This window comes from Procambarus clarkii, chromosome 36 (assembly GCF_040958095.1).
Source record: "Procambarus clarkii isolate CNS0578487 chromosome 36, FALCON_Pclarkii_2.0, whole genome shotgun sequence".
In the NCBI taxonomy this organism is placed as follows: Eukaryota; Metazoa; Arthropoda; class Malacostraca; order Decapoda; family Cambaridae; genus Procambarus; species Procambarus clarkii.
Window position 1 is genome coordinate 30,304,943 of NC_091185.1, and position 20,955 is coordinate 30,325,897.

The 20,955-nt window shown below is 41.7% G+C and overlaps 2 protein-coding genes across 4 annotated transcripts in view; both read left to right on the forward strand.

Moving 5' to 3' along the window:
- LOC123756170 (uncharacterized) overlaps positions 1-20,955 on the forward strand; it is a 164,288-nt gene that overhangs the window by 102,532 nt on the left and 40,801 nt on the right. The window lies entirely within an intron of this gene.
- Positions 9,897-19,301, forward strand: LOC138371626 (uncharacterized). 3 transcript variants are annotated; one of them, XR_011230556.1, is made up of 3 exons: positions 9,897-10,796; positions 11,287-18,551; positions 19,042-19,301. XR_011230556.1 is itself a non-coding variant. In XM_069336608.1 (2 exons), the coding sequence occupies exon 2, from the start codon at positions 14,123-14,125 to the stop codon at positions 17,483-17,485; it is 3,363 nt and encodes a 1,120-aa protein (XP_069192709.1). In that variant the 5' UTR covers positions 9,897-10,796; positions 11,287-14,122; the 3' UTR covers positions 17,486-19,301. The 3 variants fall into 3 exon arrangements, 1 of the variants encoding a protein (XP_069192709.1); XR_011230557.1 differs by having other exon boundaries at positions 9,897-18,551; XM_069336608.1 differs by having other exon boundaries at positions 11,287-19,301.

The following is a 20,955-nucleotide window of genomic DNA, read 5'->3' on the forward strand; positions in this document are numbered from 1 at the left end:
CGAGGATCGGGCCGCGGGGACACTAAAGCCCCGAAATCATCTCAAGATAACCTCAAGATCAAGGTACAGAACAGGACTGGTGATAGTGAATTCAACAGTGTAGGGAAAGGCGTATGAGGGACATGGGTAATCCATTGCGGGTCTGTTATCATAAAATGTTTAGGAATCTTCTGCCTTAGCAATATAATAGTAATTAATTTTGACCAGGACAGGAAGCCTGAGTATATATATAGTGTATGTTAGGCCTGTATCGAGGTACCCCCCCCCCCACCCCGAATTCATCCTATTGATCCTGGGAAGGGTCAACATTTGCCTAACTCCTGGATACCTATATATTGCTAAGAGACATTAGGTAAAGTGAAGGTTCCCAGCCATTTCTGGGAAATGGTAATCGGTAATCGAACCCAGAATCTACGATTGCAAGTCGAGAACGAAGCCAACTGATTCTTCCCAAAAATAATCCGACACTTGATTGTGTCCATTTGATAATTCAGTTGATTGACAGTTGAGAGGCGGGACCAAAGAGCCAAAGCTCAACCTCCACAAACACAACTAGGTGAGTACTTTGTGATCTCGTTTATGCTACGGGATCGTTCAGTCGTGACCACATGACCAGCTGCTTGAAGTTACCAGTTAGTTACATAGTTACCACTAATAGTTATAGTTATAACTATATTAGTTACCGTTAATACTCCATCCACCAGAGACCTGTGAGCGCAGACTCAAGAAATATGTAATTAGCTCTAGAAGATAATCAGAATGCAAATACAAAAGTCTGTGTAGTTTTAATGGGGGGAAAGAATGATATTCCATAATGACCTTCCAATACCTTCTTAGGAAACAACTGAAAAAGCAGTCTTTTCAGTAAATAAAGATATATATAATCAAGATTTGTCTAGTCTACTTCACGTACCAAGTAGCGGCATGTACGCAGTCCCCTCACATGCTAGCCTTGAGACCCCTCTAACGAGATCGTTCCGCTTCCATTTTTTTTTCTTCCAACCCTTCCACCAGTAAATAAGTATCAAGGTCTTATGTACCTCTACAAATACCCTTCAATTAGGAACAAAGTAGTACGTGTTTATGTACCCAGCCACCGAGGAAAATTATCCTAATCCCAGAAATGACAGGATCACTTCCTCACGTTCATTACAGCCATTTCTACAAATGTCCGTCACAGTTAACCAGAGGTTCACGGGGCCTTAAGATGTGGAATCCGCACCGACATCCACACTAGGCTGCTCCTCTTGTCGCTCGGCTGATCTTACGCTGATCTCTTGGTCGGCTGATCTCTTACGCTGTCATTCTCATTTACAGGCACAGTAGAAATGTATCATTTGTGAACTTAAAAACTACTAATAATGAGAGTAGACTGAGAAAAAGTAATAATATCGTGCAACGAAAACTTTAGTCGGAAGCCTAGCACCCGCACGCACGAGGCTAAGAGGCATCCCTGTTTCTTCAAGTGGAAGCGGTCGGGCTATCCCTTCTGGGGCCTGGTGAAGATACAAGTAGTATTATGTGCTTGACTACATTTCAATTATTATATTTAAATTTATATGCAGCCACGGCCCTTAAGCCGTTGTCTATATCCAGGATGAAGAATCTTTTTTTTCTATTTTGTTTCCAATATACAGGAGAAACATTATGGAATTTGGGGGGGGAATCTTTTTTTCTATTTTGTTTCCAATATACAGGAAGAAACATTATGGAATTTGTGTAATATTCTATATATTTATCTAGTAGAACAGGTGCAGCAAGTAGTGATTATTTAACCAGTAATCTGCGCAAAATGCGCTGGATAAATAGAGGCAATTTCAGAAATTAATATAATCACGGGCGGTGTTTGGTATGTAATCTGTGGCTGGATTTAAAGGAAATACACATCTTATAGAATGGAGATTGCTCCTGAGAGCGGCCACACTGACCTCTACACTGATGGAACTAAACTATTTATTGACAGCTAGAAGAGGTAATTGACGTTGTCTGTCTCTGTCTCTCTCTGTCTCTGTCTCTCTCTGTCTGTCTCTCTCTCTCTCTCTCTCTCTCTCTCTCTCTCTCTCTCTCTCTCTCTCTCTCTCTCTCTCTCTCTCTCTCTCTCTCTCTCTCTCTCTCTCTCTCTCACTCTGATGAATTCAACTTCCAGCATACAGCTATTCGTTGCTCCAGAGGGAAGATGAAAGATCTGGCGGACAGCTAGAAACTAGAGTCAGGCAACAGCCACGTCAGCCTATCCTTCGGCGCTCCCTATACGATGTGTGCCAGTTGTACCCACACGTATAAATGTCTAGGTTTCTCCTTGTAAGCTTTACGGGCTTACCATAGCCCGTGCTACATGGAAATTTTGTTCCGAGTAGCTGAATCTAAAAGCAACAACCTTGTAAGCTCAGTATAGCTGTCCAACAGTGTACTCCTGAAGCTGTCACATTGCTAACGAAACGTCGACCAATAAAAACGGGAAGATTAATTGATCTAGTGTTTCTTCAGATGTAGAAGAGATTTGCGTAGAATGGAAAATATCCAAAAGAAAAATAATAAGTCACAATGCTGTTGTTTGTTGATGATGATAAAGATTAAGTCACCCAAAAGGTGGCACGGGCATGAATAGCCCGTAAGTGGTGGCCCTTTTGAGCCGTTACCAGTATCAAGAGCTGATACTGGAGATCTGTGGAGGTGCAACTGCACCCTGCGTGACGGGAGATGTCTCCTGAGTGTTGTTTGTTAACCCCCTATATATATATGTCGTACCTAGTAGCCAGAATGCAGTTCTTGGCCTACTATGCAAGGACCGATTTGCTTAATAAGCCAAGTTTTCCAGAATTTCAATATTTTTCTCACTTTCTTCTTATGAAATGATAAAGCTATTCATTTCATTATGTGTGAGCTCATTTTTTTTTTAAATTTGAGTTAAAACTAACGTAGATATATGACCGAACCTAACCAACCCTTCCTAACCTAACCTAACCTATCTTAACCTAACCTAAACTAACACAACTAAATCAATAATTTATGATGTTAATATAATATAATAATAATATTTAAAATAATCCAATAGGAAACAATTTATTGAAAATAAAGAAAATCACTTGGCCTTTTAGGTAAATCAGGCCTTGCATAGTAGGCCGAGAAGTGCGTATATATATATATACCCTTCTTCCAGCTAGAGGTGGTACTCTATTTTATTATTAAATATATATATATATATATATATATATATATATATATATGTATATATATATATATATATATATATATATATATATATATATATATATATATATATATATATATATATCAATGAATATGACCGCATATTCAGTATTTACTATCTTCTGGTTTAGGGCTTCTATCCCTCTATTTTCCTAGCATCAGGGCTTAGCTGAAAGAGGAGTTCTCCAAAACTCATTTTCGTTATTTCAAGGTGAAGAAAAAAGTGAATTGCTATAGAATGTATTACACTTATTTATACAATTTGCACAACGTTTCGAACCTCCATGAGACATGTTTAAAAGAAAACCTGCTGCCAGTATACACCAATATATATATATATATATATATATATATATATATATATATATATATATATATATATATATATATATATATATATATATATATATATATAATATTTGTGTGTCCCAGCTGTTATGCTCATTAATCACAAAAAGTTTGAATCAGATCACTGTTGGGGCAAGTCGTAGTAGAAACACTTCCATCTCTCCCCCCAACGAGGCAGGGATGTATAATGAACAATTAACATAATACAATACCAAATATACAAATACTCAATACAACAATAATACAATACACAATGCCACCAATAATTTCACCCTTGACAGCTCTCTCTACAAACAAGACCGATGTCTTTGTTCATTAAAGTCTCGCCAGCTCTTGAGGGCAAATAGCCAATTAAGGATAGCCTAACTTGACAGGTTTGACAGGCTTGACAGGAGCGGTATCGTGTAAGGAGCAGCCGGCCAGCACAAGACATTACTCGCCTAAACTCTTGTACCACTCGAAAGTGGAATGACCAACCCAAGAGATTTTGAGACGCTCTCCATACGTCGTGTTTACATGTTATGGTCAGGCCTAACTAAGCTATTTTAGAAGCGGGTCCAGGAGCTAAGCCCGAGCTTCTGAAATAAATAAATAGTAAATAAAGAAGAATTCGCGCTCATTGGCGGCAGGTCTTAGGAGGGTGGAAGAAGATGTTCCCGAACCAGCCGCTAGGTGGCTGCAGCTGTCGGGAGGCGTCCTTGTGCCGCAGTCTGTAGCTTGAAGCTGCTAGCCGCACCCGCGGTACCTACACATGAAGCGGCTCCCAGATAGCCGCACCCGCGGTACCTACACTGGAAGCGGCTCCCAGATAGAAGCACCGCCGGTACCAACATGGGAAGCGGCTCCCAGATAGAAGCACCGCCGGTACCAACATGGGAAGCGTCTCCCAGATAGAAGCACCGTCGGTACCAACATGGAAAGCGGCTCCCAGATAGCCGCACCGGCGATATCAACACGGGAAGCGTCTCCCAGATAGAAGCACCGCCGGTACCAACATGGGAAGCGGCTCCCAGATAGCCGCACCGGCGATATCAACACGGGAAGCGTCTCCCAGATAGAAGCACCGCCGGTACCAACACGGGAAGCGGCTCCCAGATAGCCTCACCGCCGGTACCAACATGGGAGGCGGCTCCCAGATAGCCGCACCGCCGATACCAACATGGGAAGCGTCTCCCAGATAGACGAACCCCCGGTACCAACACGGGAAGCGGCTCCTTGTTGAAAAGTCTCGGGCCCTTGATGTTGATCGAGTTCTCCCTCAGAGTTCCTATTGCACCTCTGCTTTTTCAACTGAGGCATTTTGCACATCCTGCCATGCCTACTGGTTTGATGTGATGTAATCTCCGTAATGCCATGGCAATAACAAGAGAAAGTTTTAACTGAGTTATCTCGTGAATTAGGCGCTCTGCAAGTAATTCATCAGATATTAACTCTTCAAAATATCCCTCAAAATTAACCAAAAAAAAGCAGTTGCCAAGATAATATACACGATTCGCTTAATCGAATTCCAGGAATCTCGTATTTATAAAGGGCAAGACACCATTACCACCCTTCAGTAAGATACTAAAAACCGAATGTATACGAGTAGGGTCTAAATTCAAGTCATTGCTGCATTTTAAGGACATTTAACCCAACCCAACTACAAAAATAATAGTGAGATCAAATGTTGTGTTTCGTGTATGGTGTTGACGAGGTGTATGTCACCATACCTTCATACTCTGAATGCTGTTACAGGTTTGGATCCTACTGGGAGAGAGTAAACCTGTAGCATAACACAACAGACTGGCCGACCAGTCTTTTTTCCATCGTCATAGCAGGTTAAGACAGGAACACACTCAACTTTTTCTTGTCATCTTTACTGATGACACGAAAGCCAATATACAAATTACCATGATACCAAAGAATATATAAATTAGAATTAGACGAGCAAAGTCGTCAATCGATCAAGGGATTAACATCATGATGTTCAGCATTGACAAACGCCAACACCGGTACTAAGTATCAAGGGAAGATAGAAATAGCCTAAGCTACTCTATCCCTTTGAGATGTATTTTTTCTTGTCTCAATAAACATACTTGAACTTGAAGTAGGAAAAGCAACAACAATGTCCGTAAAAGGATTACAGGATACAAGAAGAACTGGATGTCGAAGGAAAAGATCAAGAAATAGTAATGCCAGACGATCTATATATAAATACAACATTAAAACACAAATACATCAGCCAGCAGTACTGTAGGTTGATGATACAGCCCCCTTCTCGTGAATAATACACCGCATTATGACGTATTAAGCCCCTAAAGCCAAAAAACTAAATTTAAAAAGGTAAATCCCCCAAAATTTAATCCCCCCCAAAACTTATTTACTCAAAATCCTAGTGACTCGCAATTGACTGTTGATTATTGATATCCTAATGATGTCCTACTGACTTTGATGTCCCGTTTTTTTTTTTATTTGTAGGCCCCTTGGTCAGGTTCACTAACTAGCTTAAGAGTAGTTAGAGGGAAGCCATTGCTAACTAGCCAAGTCACAGCTGGGAAATTCTGGCCAAGAAACAGATTGTTTTTATATGTGAAGCATTCAAATACAGGAGCATTGCATTGGACCTTTGGATTATTTAAAAATAAAAATACGCTACTGTACCACGGAACTACCATAATGCTTGCACTACCATGGGACAACCGCGGAACTACCAGACATTGGCACTACCAGGGACTACCACCAGACGCTGGCACTACCACGGAACAACTAGACACTACCAGGAACTACCAGACAGTGACACTACCAGGAACTACTAGACACTACCACGGAACTACCACCAGACGCTGGCACTACCAGGAACTACTAGACACTACCACGGAACTACCAGACAGTGACTACCAGGAACTACTAGACACTACCACGGAACTACCACCAGACGCTGGCACTACCAGGAACTACTAGACACTACCAGGAACTACCAGACAGTGACACTACCACAATACTACCTGGGTGGACCACCAAACACTGACGGTAGCACGGGAAATCCACAGGGCTACCAATCACACTTACTCCATGCTATATCCCAGCTCATGACAATGGCGGGCTTGGACAGCAATCTGCTTTTCGCTCCTTTATCTGGATGTGTCTCGTCTTTTCATAACCCAAACTGATACAAATTGTCAACATTATAAGAATCTAGCATCATAAATTATGAGCTGGGCTGTGTATATAACCATTACAGGAGCCCCCCGTGTTGAAACGTTGAGATAGGCAATAATGATGCTAGGCTCGCAGCGTATAAGCGGTGTGACTCGCAAAAGAATCCGAGGCTATTTGCCTGTCGTATACTGGTTACCAGGAAGCAACGCGTCAGATTAATCTGGAAATACTACTACCAGTACCTTCTACAGCAATGATAAATGTAGCCGCTGGTGCACCTTTGCATACTCTCGGCTAATCCTTTTATGATTAGCAACGCGGCCATGCAGAGTCCGGAATGGGAGCGGCGCCGGGGTTCATGCTAGGCTTCTCCCACCAGCCGACAGACAGGCTTGCTCACAGAGCCAGGATTAGGAACACAACAGGTTCCTGTGGGTCTGATATGCGGCCACTGCCACCCCCTCGGAGTGTGTTTGTGGGTGACAGAACCTTTTTTAGCTTCACCCGTTCCATACCTTGGGTGACAGAACCATCTTTAGTTTCACCCGTCGATTAGCAAACGTTGCAGCACTTGTACGTATTTAGTCCTGGATTGTACCTTGATGGGGTTCTGGGAGTTTTTCTACTCCCCCCGAAAACTGACTTGTGAGAACTTGGTCCAACATGTTGTTGCTTGGAGCGGCCCGCAGACCCACATATCATCCACCACAGCCCGGTTGGTCCGGCACTTCTTGAAGAAAACTATCTTCAAGCCTATCCCGTCGTAGTCAAACGACATGATTAATAATGTTTAAAAGGTAAAAACGTTTCAGCAATATTTTCGTCTTGCAGATGTAGCTTATTCTGCATGCATATGCAGAATAATATACTGTATATAATATGTATATATGTGAAGGGTTGCATAGTGTTTCAAGAGGAATGCTAAGGAATCCCCATCTCACAGGATATTTAGTCATACAGGGCGATGGGATCCATTCGCCTGCACTGGCGAATGGATGCATTATGAGGATATCCTTATGAACACGAGAGTTAATAAAGTGATTGCAAAATTTCGGGTCATATTCCAAGATAGATAAACTCGATGACATTTTAGGGGGCTCGGCCAGTCTGAGCTAGTGTCATAATTTTGATTTGTTGATCATACACCCGGGTACATCTAGTGGGTAACAAAATGAATATGGGTTATATGAACTAAAAAAAACTATGTATTTCAAAAACATTTAAATATAAATAACAAATTCATGAAAATAGGAAATGTGGCGTCCGCAGCTAAGCAGGAATGTGCAGTATAAAATGAGAGGGCTACGAACACATTTATTTCCCCTCCCCCCTGTCAAAAACAAGGGGTCGGGCGGGTATGGAAGGTTCTCGCTATAGCAAACATCAGCTCCTTCAGTTCTCACACATAGACAAGCATCATTGTATCGCATTAATTGAAGCATTACTTGAGCATCGCCAAACCGCTGCTCAAAACATACACGCTGCCGTAGCCTAAAGAAGCCTCAAGTCGTATCGAGTAGCCTTAACCCTATAGACTACTAAACCTGTAGACTTTTCCTCCCCAACGTCTCAACAATAGGGATCGGATGTCTTTATTCTCCAGTCAAGTCGGATCTTAGAAGATTCATCTTGCTAGAGTGCTGCTTTGATGGGTGTTTTGTTATATTTATAAGAAATCGGTCTGTTTTGAAGGGGAACGTCAAGGAACTGTAATAGAATGAATATATGGATGTTTTAATGAACGGGAGGGTAGAAATAGCCTTAGCATCTCTTTGAGATGTATTTTTTCTTGTATCAATAAACATATTTGAACTTAAAAATAAATTTATTAGCTTGCTTGATGTGATTTGTGGGAATTTACGTTTAAGAGTATTTTGTAATACTGTGATCGTCAGTTATATGTACTCCTGAGCTGTTAATATTACAAGTGTTATATATAATGCTAGGACTGAAAAATACAATTTGATATTTCATTATTAATACTTACCTTTACTTCACAATTTCCAAGCCAAAAGATTGCACTGAAATGTGGCGTGAGGCACTGAATGATGTTAAGATGTTTTCTTGAGGCGCCCTTACCTCCAAGGATTCCCGAGGACCAATGTTCTCACGGCCCGGTCTCTGACCAGTCCTAAGATACGGATATCTTAGTTCACACTCCAGGTGTGAACTAGGATATCCGTCTACTGTCCACATCTACACTTAAAAGATGATTTGAGCTTAATGTATCGCTTTATCATCATGGAATCCAAACTTATGTTAAAAACCTTCGGCTTTCAGGGTTAGGCATCACTTATAATAGATAAATTTCGTCTCGAAACTATCTGTAAAGCTTGGATTTTGATTTGACACCCAGAATTTTTTATTTGACACCCAAAAATCACTCTACTGAGTGATATTTTACACAAATGTTGTGTGTTTATTGGGATGGAGAAACTCCCTACCACTCGCCCCCCACTCCCTAACTCTTCCCCCTCCCTCCCTCCCTCCCACCCCCACTTTCCTCTCCCTTCTCTACCTCCATCTCCTCCAATACCTCCTCCCTGCCCCCTACCTCCCTCTCCCACTCTCTCCCTCCCTCTCTCTGCCCCCCTACCACTGGACAACCTTTCCCCCAGTTTCTTTTCACTGGAGTATTTCCTTCATCTCTCTCCAGGACACTTGAACCAGGGTCCAGGTCTCGACACTCTCACAAAGATTTTTTTTATCCTTCTTTGTCTCTGTTGTCCTCCCTCCTTTGTGTTGCTGGGCTCCAGCTGGGTGTTGGGGGCTCCAGCTGGGTGTTGTGGGGCTCCAGCTGGGTGTTGTGGGGCTCCAGCTGGGTGTTGTGGGGCTCCAGCTGGGTATTGGGGCTCCAGCTGGGTGTTGGGGGCTCCAGCTGGGTGTTGTGGGGCTCCAGCTGGGTGTTGTGGGGCTCCAGCTGGGTGTTGTGGGGCTCCAGCTGGGTGTTGTGGGGCTCCAGCTGGGTGTTGGGGGCTCCAGCTGGGTGTTGGGGGCTCCAGCTGGGTGTTGGGGGCTCCAGCTGGGTGTTGGAGGCTCCAGCTGGGTGTTGTGGGGCTCCAGCTGGGTGATGGGGGCTCCAGCTGGGTGTTGGGGGCTCTGTGGGAAATTTTTACCCACCATATCTAATAATCATCTAAGAAATGTATAATTTCTATATCATATCTAAATCATATCAAAATCATATCTAAATGTATCAAAATCATATAATGAATCTTTAAAGATTCATTATATAGCTTGATCCTGGATGACAATGGCACCATGAACACGTACTCAACAGGGGCCCTTTTGATGCCTACGTGACTTTGTACATGATCTCTCAAGGATCCAGAAGCTTCTAGAAGGACTTCTTAATTAAAAAACTATTGGAACATTGATTCAACATCCGGTAGGATTAAAAATCGAATCCTTAATAAGATTCAGTGGTACTTTCAATTACTACTTATAATCTTTAAATCTTATATCTAATTATATTATAATCACATCTTATCTTAATCATAAGTCTAGACTGTAAAAATAATCAATCAATATTCATTGCAAGCTACCTCTCAAGGGAGAGGGGGAAGGCTCTCGGGGGGCGAGAAGCGCCCACGACGATGCCTCGAGGCACTCCGCGTTTGTTTACAAATGAGTGAACAAGTGACTGATCCTTAGCGAACATTACCAGCTCAAGGACACCTTATCTAACATTTTTATCGCCAGTGAATACTCTCTAGAACTGGGGGAGTACCTGGACAATATCTACAAGGAAAATCCGTGAACATTCACATAAAATAGAGTGTATAGTGGAGATCAGTGACACGGTTTCCTCCACCTTCATTCATAAACTTTTATCTCGAATCATTCTTCTGCAACTGCAGGATAATCACGTAGCAACGCTACCAGATCATCATACAGCAACGCTGTAGCAAAATATCGTGCCTAAACTCAACAAGAGAGAGTTAATCAGTCTGGCAAACTTGTCAGACAGGCACCCCGACTGGCAGAGAAGTATATTGAAGGTTATTTGGTATATGATTGGCCAATTGTATGCTTGTGTAGCTTTAATATCCTATAAATCTGTCTGTTGGTTAAAAAGCGAGGCTAAGCCTCACATATCGGTACGTTTATTAAAATTGTAGTGTAGCTGTGAATCTTATCCAAGCACTGAACCTCATGAGTGTCCATTCTGTCAGAAAAGAATTCAGCCTCAATAAGTAAAAACCTCACAAGTGTCCACAGTCTTGGAAGAGATTCAGTCAAGCTAACTGTATAAAGTGAATATGTCTGCATATATATTTGAATATATAAATTAAGTTATCAATTGCTTGCTTAGTTATTTTTAAGTTATCATATAAGTTCATTTAATTGAATATAATTTCTAGTACTTGACAGTATTTAGACTACATTTAAGGTCATTTATTATACTTTTACAATTTAATTTGTTGTTTATAGTATAAGTACATATTGGCTGTTAAGTTATGGTACTAGGTTAGACTATGTATGTTTAAATCTCTGATTTAAACAGAGCCAGTGTTCAGTCAGATAACTGAATTTATCAAATCTTATCCTTGTATAAAATACAAGCTGATGTGAGATCCCTGTCTACAGGTGGATTGGAACTTCTATCAACATAGTCATTCACCCCACCTGTCCCTTACAGCCCACAGTCTGTCATTAGGAAAAGAGGATTTAGGATTTACAACCCTAGCTAGAGATTTTAGTTGAATTAATTTGCAGACAGTAAATTTTTAATTTAGTTCAGTACAAGTCCCTGGTAGTCTCCTCTTATATCAATCCCAGCAGGTTTTTCCCACATTAATGGTCCTTCGAACCTAGATATTAATGGTCCTTCGAACCTAGATAATAATGGTCTTTTGTACCTAGATATTTATGATCATTCGTTTACCGAATATTTCAATGCCAAATACATAAGAAACTTCTTGATTTTGCATTGGAATAATTCTTACATATTCTAGCCTAACCTAGCTATCAGCCAATATTTATCATAGCTATATATCTAAGTAAACAAATAGTTTGCAGTGGCTTAAGCCACCATATCCATTAACTAGTAAGCATTCATAGCATACTAATATTGGTTTGTGTTAAGAAACAACAGTACTTAAGTATATCAGTGTCACAGACACAACTGCATCTTAATCATAAATACCATTACCTACCTCATTGTGGTAACATTACATATATATTTAAGTGTATTATCTAGCATTATCTCTAATCTTCTGATTTTCAGAGCTGCTCATTACATAATATTCTTTAAAAAAGTGTTATCATCACTGTAAGAGCATTCATTACAATCTAACCATAATCAACTGTACAAACCCTATTCCAGGTAAAACCAGTAGACATTCTACTGTATTTTATCTAACTATTATTATGGTAACAGATTTTGTAATAACTTTGCAAAAATAGTGCCATTTACTATTTTTAAAAAATTATTACAAGATTTACCAACTTGGTGCATTCGTGCATTCGGGTCACAAATCAAATTATTACAGTACTTTTGATAATTGAACACCTGCTACAACCAGATTCCAGGGAGGAAATGAAGGACGATCTTTGGAATCATTACCTAAGTAGACAGGAAAGATCATTTATCAAAATACATTAACATCATACATATTTATCAGAAAAAAGAGAAAAATCTCGGAATCTCCGAAACTCGGAAAAGGTCAAAATGACTAACAGTATTCCACCAGCAACTGAAACAGAAAAGAAAAGGACACAAAGTGTCTAAAAAATCACTTGAATCTACAGCCTACAGACCATTTAAATCAGGTGATAGACAAATGTCATCATCACTTGGCTACAATAGTCTACAATTGGGGATTAAGACCAATCTTAATCTCACATCACAATCTGAAAGGCTAACAACACATTGACAATGTCAATACAAATATTATCATCCATCTAAGATAACTATCTTAATCCAAGAATATAGTCTTGATCACCTAATTTCATGCTTTCACTGGAGTGAAAGCAGCCTCAGAAAATCTGAAGTTAATCAAGCATCTCAAAGAGACTTACTTAATAGAAAAGGCAAAGCCGAGAAAAAAGCAAAAGCAAAATGCTTCATCACATCATGAATAATGTAGATACACATTATTACAGATACAATTCATCCTTTAAGGAAATCCTTGGAGGAGTACAAGTGTTACATGCTTGTATAACCTACTTCCATGTAATTGCTTACCTACAAGTGTTACATACTTGTAACAACATCTTATCACAAAGCCAAATCTTTGATGGACTTCGAGCTTACGTACAAAGATTACGAAGCCGAGGAAAACTTAGATCTCAAGAAAAAATCCACAAAGGTGAATCCACGGACAAAAGCAAAAATGTCCAGAATGGCAGTCAAAAATCAAGGCAACAAAACTCCTCTTCTGCAAAGTGGAAAAAGAATAATGTTGGCTCTTATGCTATATCCCCCACAGTTAACAGAACTGCAGGAAACCAAGCTCCTAAGACAGATAAGACAAAAGGAGCTACAAGTGCCCCAAAATGTTTATTCTGTCAAGAAGCACATACCATTTATCAATGCACAGTTTATGTAGGCCGTGCCAGTCGAATCGATCGACTGAAATCTCTGAACAGGTGCATCCGTTGTCTACGGAAGCACGATACAAGTGAGTGTAACACTCCATTGCAAAACTGCCAATATTGTCATAAAAGTGTACATCACACAGCACTCTGTAGTGATATTAACACTCAATCCAGATCACAGACTTCCAATAATCAACCTGCATCTCAGGCAAAGCCCAAAGATGATAATACCACAACAGCCGTACAATTCTGTACAGTAATGAGCAATGTCAACGACTTGGATACAGAAATTGTTACAGCAGCCATATTGCCTACTGCACAGCTAGAACTATGCAATCAAGGAATTTGTATTCCAATTAGAGGCTTTTTTGATCAAGGGTCACAGAAAACCTTTATCAGTAAAAAGATGGCAGAAGATTTACAACTTAAATCTTCAAAGCAAGTATCTACATCCATATCAGGGTTTTTTACTAATTCTGGTCGTAGAACCTTTCCAGTAGTAAAACTCAATGTCTGTCTAGGTACATCCCAAAGGACAGTAGAAGCCATAGTAGTTGATAAAATTCCTACTGAAATGGAAGTGACTGGTCTGACAGCAACTATTAAATTCCTAAAAGAAAAAGGAATACAATTAGCAGATCCTCTGCTTGATTCTGACTACATAGGAGATATCGGAATCCTGATTGGAGCTGACTACTATCATCGATTCATTCTGGGATCAGAAGAATCTATGGGTATGAATATACTCAAATCAGCAGGAGGCATATTGATGACAGGACCTATACTAGATCTTGAACCTTCAACTCCTGAAAAATCACATCATACAGAAACTGTAATAGTGGCATGACTAGGCAAAGAACAGTCACCACTTAAAATCCCCCACATGATTGATGATGGATTGGAATCTGTACCTCAATTGTGGGAACTTGATGCCATAGGAATAATTCCTGAACAACCAAGTCCTGATGATGTCTGTGCATACAATCAGTACTTAGAAACAGTACAATACCATGATGGACAGTACTGGGTAAGGCTACCATGGAAAATCAACCATAAAACCTTACCTACCAATTATCACATGGCTTATAGTCAATTTAAATCTCAACTAGCAAAGCTAAGAAAAAGGCCTGAGCATTTAAAACTCTATCATGAGATTATTGCTCAACAATTAAAGAATAAATTCATCGAAGTCGTGAAACATGACAATAAGCAAACAGGCCATTTTTTACCACACATGGCTGTAAAGAGAGAATCAAAAACGACTCCTTTACGGATAGTTTTTAATTGTAGCTCTAAATCTGGACCCCAAGGAACCAGTCTAAATGATTGTTTGCAAACAGGTCCAAGTCTAACTCAGAAATTGTATGACATACTGGTGAAGTTTAGACTTAACAAATATGCGTATTCAGCAGATATAAGTAAGGCCTTTCTAAGAGTTGGCTTGCAGGAAGAAGATAGAGACTTCACTAAGTTTCTATGGGTAGAGAACCCAGAAGATGTCAATAGTCCAGTAGTGACTTTCAGATTCTCATCAGTTCTTTTTGGCGCGACAAGCAGTCCATTTCTGTTGCAAGCAACTCTAGATACTCATCTGAAGAAATCATCAAGTCCCTGTAAGACTGAAATCAGTCAAAATCTATATGTAGATAATTTTCAAGGGACAGTTAACAGTACTACTGAACTGTTACAATTATATCAAGAGGCTAACAAGGAGCTACAAGGTGCCAACATGCCACTACAATCTTGGGCCTCTAATAATGCAACATTGAATAATCAAATAGCAAGAGATTACCCTGAATATCACGTACCAGAATCACAAAAGGTGTTAGGTATGGATTGGGATTTAATCTCGGACACAATATCGATCAAATCTGTGCCAGTAAATTACAACATCACTACAAAAAGGGATTTGCTTTCACAAGTTAGCAAAGTATTCGACCCACTTGGTCTACTAAATCCTTTGACTATCAAGTGGCGTTTATTAGTGCAAGAAGCATGGAAAGCTAATGTTGGTTGGGATGATCCACTACCAATCCAGTTACAAAAAGCTTGGATGGAAGTAGCTCAAGAACAAACTTTAGTTGAAAAGATAATCTTTCCAAGACACATAGTCGAGGAAAATGAAGAAGTATCACTACATGTATTCGCAGACTCGTCAGCCAAAGCTTTTGGAGCTTGTGCTTACTTAGTGACTTCTAATCAATCATATCTTATCACCTCTAAGGCCAGAGTCGCTCCATTAAAAAAGAGGACTTTGCCTCAGATGGAACTAACAGCACTGCTAACTGGAACACGCTTAGCAGTGCATATCAAACAAGTCTTGTCTACCATGAACATCAAAGATGTCATTATATGGTCTGACAATGAAGCTGTCTTACAATGGGTACGAAACGACAACTGTCCAACTCCATATGTAAAAAATCGCGTCTCGGAAATTAAAGAAATTTCCGCAGGCTTTCGATTGTTGCATGTACCAACAAAGGATAATCCAGCTGATCTCTTATCAAGAGGTATGACATTTAAACAGTTTGCAAAGGCAGATATTTGGTTTCATGGGCCTCGATGGTTAGTGAATGGTAGTTGGCCTGGACAAAAGCCACACGTCATTACGACACAAACCATAACTACCACCAGGCAGCAAGCTCAAATATCAGTCTTGGATTGTACTCATTACTCCTCGCTCATCAAATTAATCAATGTAACACAGAACGTGTTTCATTATCTCAGGAAAAAAGGTATAAAATACACTTTTCCTGATGCACTTATCTATTGGGTAAGACAAGCCCAGAGAGAAACTTATGGGAATAACTATGAAAATCTTCCGCATAAGTTAAAACACAATCTCGGTCTGTGGATAGACCAAGAAAATCACAACATTCTGCGTTGTGGAGGGAGACTTAAACACGCAGATATCAATCTAGATACCGTGCATCCATGGCTTTTACCAAAAAATCATTGGATCACAAGGTTGATTGTGTTACACACACATCAACAAATCATCAAACATGGAGGAGTGTTAGACACACTCACACAAATCAGACAGCAGTACTGGATTCCTCAGGGAAGACAGTCAGTCAAATCAATCTTGAAGAATTGCATGATATGCCGAAGGTACGATGCAAGAACTTGCTCTTATCCAGGGCCACCACCCCTACCAAAGGAACGAGTGGTCCATCTACAACCTTTCGAAACGACAGGAGTAGATTATACAGGAGCAATATATCTAACAGGGACTGCAGATAAGCAACCTATCAAGGCATACATCTGTCTGTTCACCTGTGCTACCACCAGGGCAGTACATCTAGAGGTAACACCCGATATGACTGCTCAATCATTTATTCAAGCTTTCCGCAGATTCGCAGCACGCCGATCATGCCCTAAGCTGATGATTTCAGATAACGGAGCAAACTTGGTAGCTGGAGAAGCGTGTCTACGGGAAATCTGTTCCCATCCTGCAGTTACTTCCACACTGGAACAGCGTCATTGCAGATGGAAATTTATCCCTCCGAGAGCCCCATGGCACGGAGGATTTTATGAACGGTTAATAGGAACTGTAAAAAGATCCTTGAGAAAATCTCTACACCGTCAGAAAATCAATCTTCAAGAACTCCAGACAGTAATCACGGAAATAGAATCAAGGGTGAATAACCGGCCGTTGACTTACTTGTCTGAGGATCCTACTCAACATGAGCCATTAAGTCCTGCCCATCTAATGTATGGAAGACTTCTGACTCCAGTACCATCTCTAGTGGATGATGAGATCAGAGATCCCTCATATGTGGGTCAGAGCGAGTTGGTTCAGGGGTATAAGCATCTGTCCAGCATAATCCAAAAATGGAATGATGTTTGGACAAAAGAATATCTTACATCTCTACGAGAACATCACTATGGGGCCAACGTCCCACATAATATAGTTAATCTCCAACCTGGCGATATTGTCTTGGTAGACAGTGATGGCCCTAGGGCTGACTGGCCATTAGGTAAAGTTGTCTCAGTCCATCCAGATAGTCAGGGGATTTTGAGAATAGTCAAAATCCTGTCTAAAGGAACAACTTCCCTGAAGACATTGGACAAACTCGTCCACATGGAATCAGTGAGCCAGCTGCAGTTAGATCCTGAGAGACCTCAAGACACTCTAACTCCACAAGACCCACAGACTCCTAACAGACACAATCGTCCACAACGGACAGCAGCACAAAAGTGCAAGCAAAATTTGCACTTGTATTATCAATCCAATGGAGAGTAAATAAATACATATGGTTACTATTGTCCTAAGTATTGGACTCTGTGCCAGTTCTCTCCCTCTGGAAGATGTGGGAAATTTTTACCCACCATATCTAATAATCATCTAAGAAATGTATAATTTCTATATCATATCTAAATCATATCAAAATCATATCTAAATGTATCAAAATCATATAATGAATCTTTAAAGATTCATTATATAGCTTGATCCTGGATGACAATGGCACCATGAACACGTACTCAACAGGGGCCCTTTTGATGCCTACGTGACTTTGTACATGATCTCTCAAGGATCCAGAAGCTTCTAGAAGGACTTCTTAATTAAAAAACTATTGGAACATTGATTCAACATCCGGTAGGATTAAAAATCGAATCCTTAATAAGATTCAGTGGTACTTTCAATTACTACTTATAATCTTTAAATCTTATATCTAATTATATTATAATCACATCTTATCTTAATCATAAGTCTAGACTGTAAAAATAATCAATCAATATTCATTGCAAGCTACCTCTCAAGGGAGAGGGGGAAGGCTCTCGGGGGGCGAGAAGCGCCCACGACGATGCCTCGAGGCACTCCGCGTTTGTTTACAAATGAGTGAACAAGTGACTGATCCTTAGCGAACATTACCAGCTCAAGGACACCTTATCTAACATTTTTATCGCCAGTGAATACTCTCTAGAACTGGGGGAGTACCTGGACAATATCTACAAGGAAAATCCGTGAACATTCACATAAAATAGAGTGTATAGTGGAGATCAGTGACACGGTTTCCTCCACCTTCATTCATAAACTTTTATCTCGAATCATTCTTCTGCAACTGCAGGATAATCACGTAGCAACGCTACCAGATCATCATACAGCAACGCTGTAGCAAAATATCGTGCCTAAACTCAACAAGAGAGAGTTAATCAGTCTGGCAAACTTGTCAGACAGGCACCCCGACTGGCAGAGAAGTATATTGAAGGTTATTTGGTATATGATTGGCCAATTGTATGCTTGTGTAGCTTTAATATCCTATAAATCTGTCTGTTGGTTAAAAAGCGAGGCTAAGCCTCACATATCGGTACGTTTATTAAAATTGTAGTGTAGCTGTGAATCTTATCCAAGCACTGAACCTCATGAGTGTCCATTCTGTCAGAAAAGAATTCAGCCTCAATAAGTAAAAACCTCACAAGTGTCCACAGTCTTGGAAGAGATTCAGTCAAGCTAACTGTATAAAGTGAATATGTCTGCATATATATTTGAATATATAAATTAAGTTATCAATTGCTTGCTTAGTTATTTTTAAGTTATCATATAAGTTCATTTAATTGAATATAATTTCTAGTACTTGACAGTATTTAGACTACATTTAAGGTCATTTATTATACTTTTACAATTTAATTTGTTGTTTATAGTATAAGTACATATTGGCTGTTAAGTTATGGTACTAGGTTAGACTATGTATGTTTAAATCTCTGATTTAAACAGAGCCAGTGTTCAGTCAGATAACTGAATTTATCAAATCTTATCCTTGTATAAAATACAAGCTGATGTGAGATCCCTGTCTACAGGTGGATTGGAACTTCTATCAACATAGTCATTCACCCCACCTGTCCCTTACAGCCCACAGTCTGTCATTAGGAAAAGAGGATTTAGGATTTACAACCCTAGCTAGAGATTTTAGTTGAATTAATTTGCAGACAGTAAATTTTTAATTTAGTTCAGTACAAGTCCCTGGTAGTCTCCTCTTATATCAATCCCAGCAGGTTTTTCCCACAGGCTCCAGCTGGGTGTTGGAGGCTCCAGCTGGGTGTTGGAGGGCTCCAGCTGGGTTTTGGGGGCTCCAGCTGGGTGTTGGGGGCTCCAGCTGGGTGTTGGGGGCCTCAGCTGGGTGTTGGGGGCTCCAGCTGGGTGTTGTGGGGCTCCAGCTGGGTGTTGGGGGCTCCAGCTGGGTGTTGTGGGGCTCCAGCTGGGTGTTGGGGCTCCAGCTGGGTGTTGGGGGCTCCAGCTGGGTGTTGTGGTGCTCCAGCTGGGTGTTGGGGGCTCCAGCTGGGTGTTGTGGGGCTCCAGCTGGGTGTTGGGGGCTCCAGCTGGGTGTTGGGGGCTCCAGCTGGGTGTTGTGGGGCTCCAGCTGGGTGTTGTGGGGCTCCAGCTGGGTGTTGGGGGCTCCAGCTGGGTGTTGGGGGCTCCAGCTGGGTGTTGGGGGCTCCAGCTGGGTGTTGGGGGCTCCAGCTGGGTGTTGGAGGCTCCAGCTGGGTGTTGTGGGGCTCCAGCTGGGTGATGGGGGCTCCAGCTGGGTGTTGGGGGCTCCAGCTGGGTGTTGGAGGCTCCAGCTGGGTGTTGGAGGGCTCCAGCTGGGTTTTGGGGGCTCCAGCTGGGTGTTGGGGGCTCCAGCTGGGTGTTGGGGGCCTCAGCTGGGTGTTGGGGGCTCCAGCTGGGTGTTGTGGGGCTCCAGCTGGGTGTTGGGGGCTCCAGCTGGGTGTTGTGGGGCTCCAGCTGGGTGTTGGGGCTCCAGCTGGGTGTTGGGGGCTCCAGCTGGGTGTTGTGGTGCTCCAGCTGGGTGTTGGGGGCTCCAGCTGGGTGTTGTGGGGCTCCAGCTGGGTGTTGGGGGCTCCAGCTGGGTGTTGGGGGCTCCAGCTGGGTGTTGTGGGGCCCCAGCTGGGTGTTGTGGGGCTCCAGCTGGGTGTTGGGGGCTCCAGCTGGGTGTTGGGGGCTCCAGCTGGGTGTTGTGGGGCTCCAGCTGGGTGTTGGGGCTCCAGCTGGGTGTTGGGGGCTCCAGCTGGGTGTTGTGGTGCTCCAGCTGGGTGTTGGGGGGCTCCAGCTGGGTGTTGTGGGGCTCCAGCTGGGTGTTGGGGGCTCCAGCTGGGTGTTGGGGGCTCCAGCTGGGTGTTGTGGGGCCCCAGCTGGGTGTTGTGGGGCTCCAGCTGGGTGTTGGGGGCTCCAGCTGGGTGTTGGGGGCTCCAGCTGGGTGTTGTGGGCTCCAGCTGGGTGTTGTGGGCTCCAGCTGGGTGTTGGGGGCTCCAGCTGGGTGTTGGGGGCTCCAGCTTTGCCCAGAAATGGAGATGTGGCGCTCTCTCCTATATAATGTTCCCACTAAAGGCTCGTGCCTATTGCCCTCACGGATACGGGTTACGGATACGTTAAGTTTGGTTAGATTGAGTTTAATTTGGTTTCATTATGTTATGTTAATATGGTGAATTATTATAAACAATTTGAAATATGGAATTAAATTCTTTGAGTATCCCCGAGAATATCATTTACAGAAAACCAAATTCGTCAGACAGGTTCAAAGAAAACGAGTTCAGGATATGCTTTTTATATTTTAAACCGAGATTTATAATGTAATAAAGTTATAACTAGAGAATATTCTCTGTTTAGGACAAATTTTCACTTGACAGTTTACAAGTAGACTATTATTGGAACTGTAATATAGTTTCAAACCATAACGGGTACATAGAAAACTATTCAGGTGGTCTGAGAAGCGG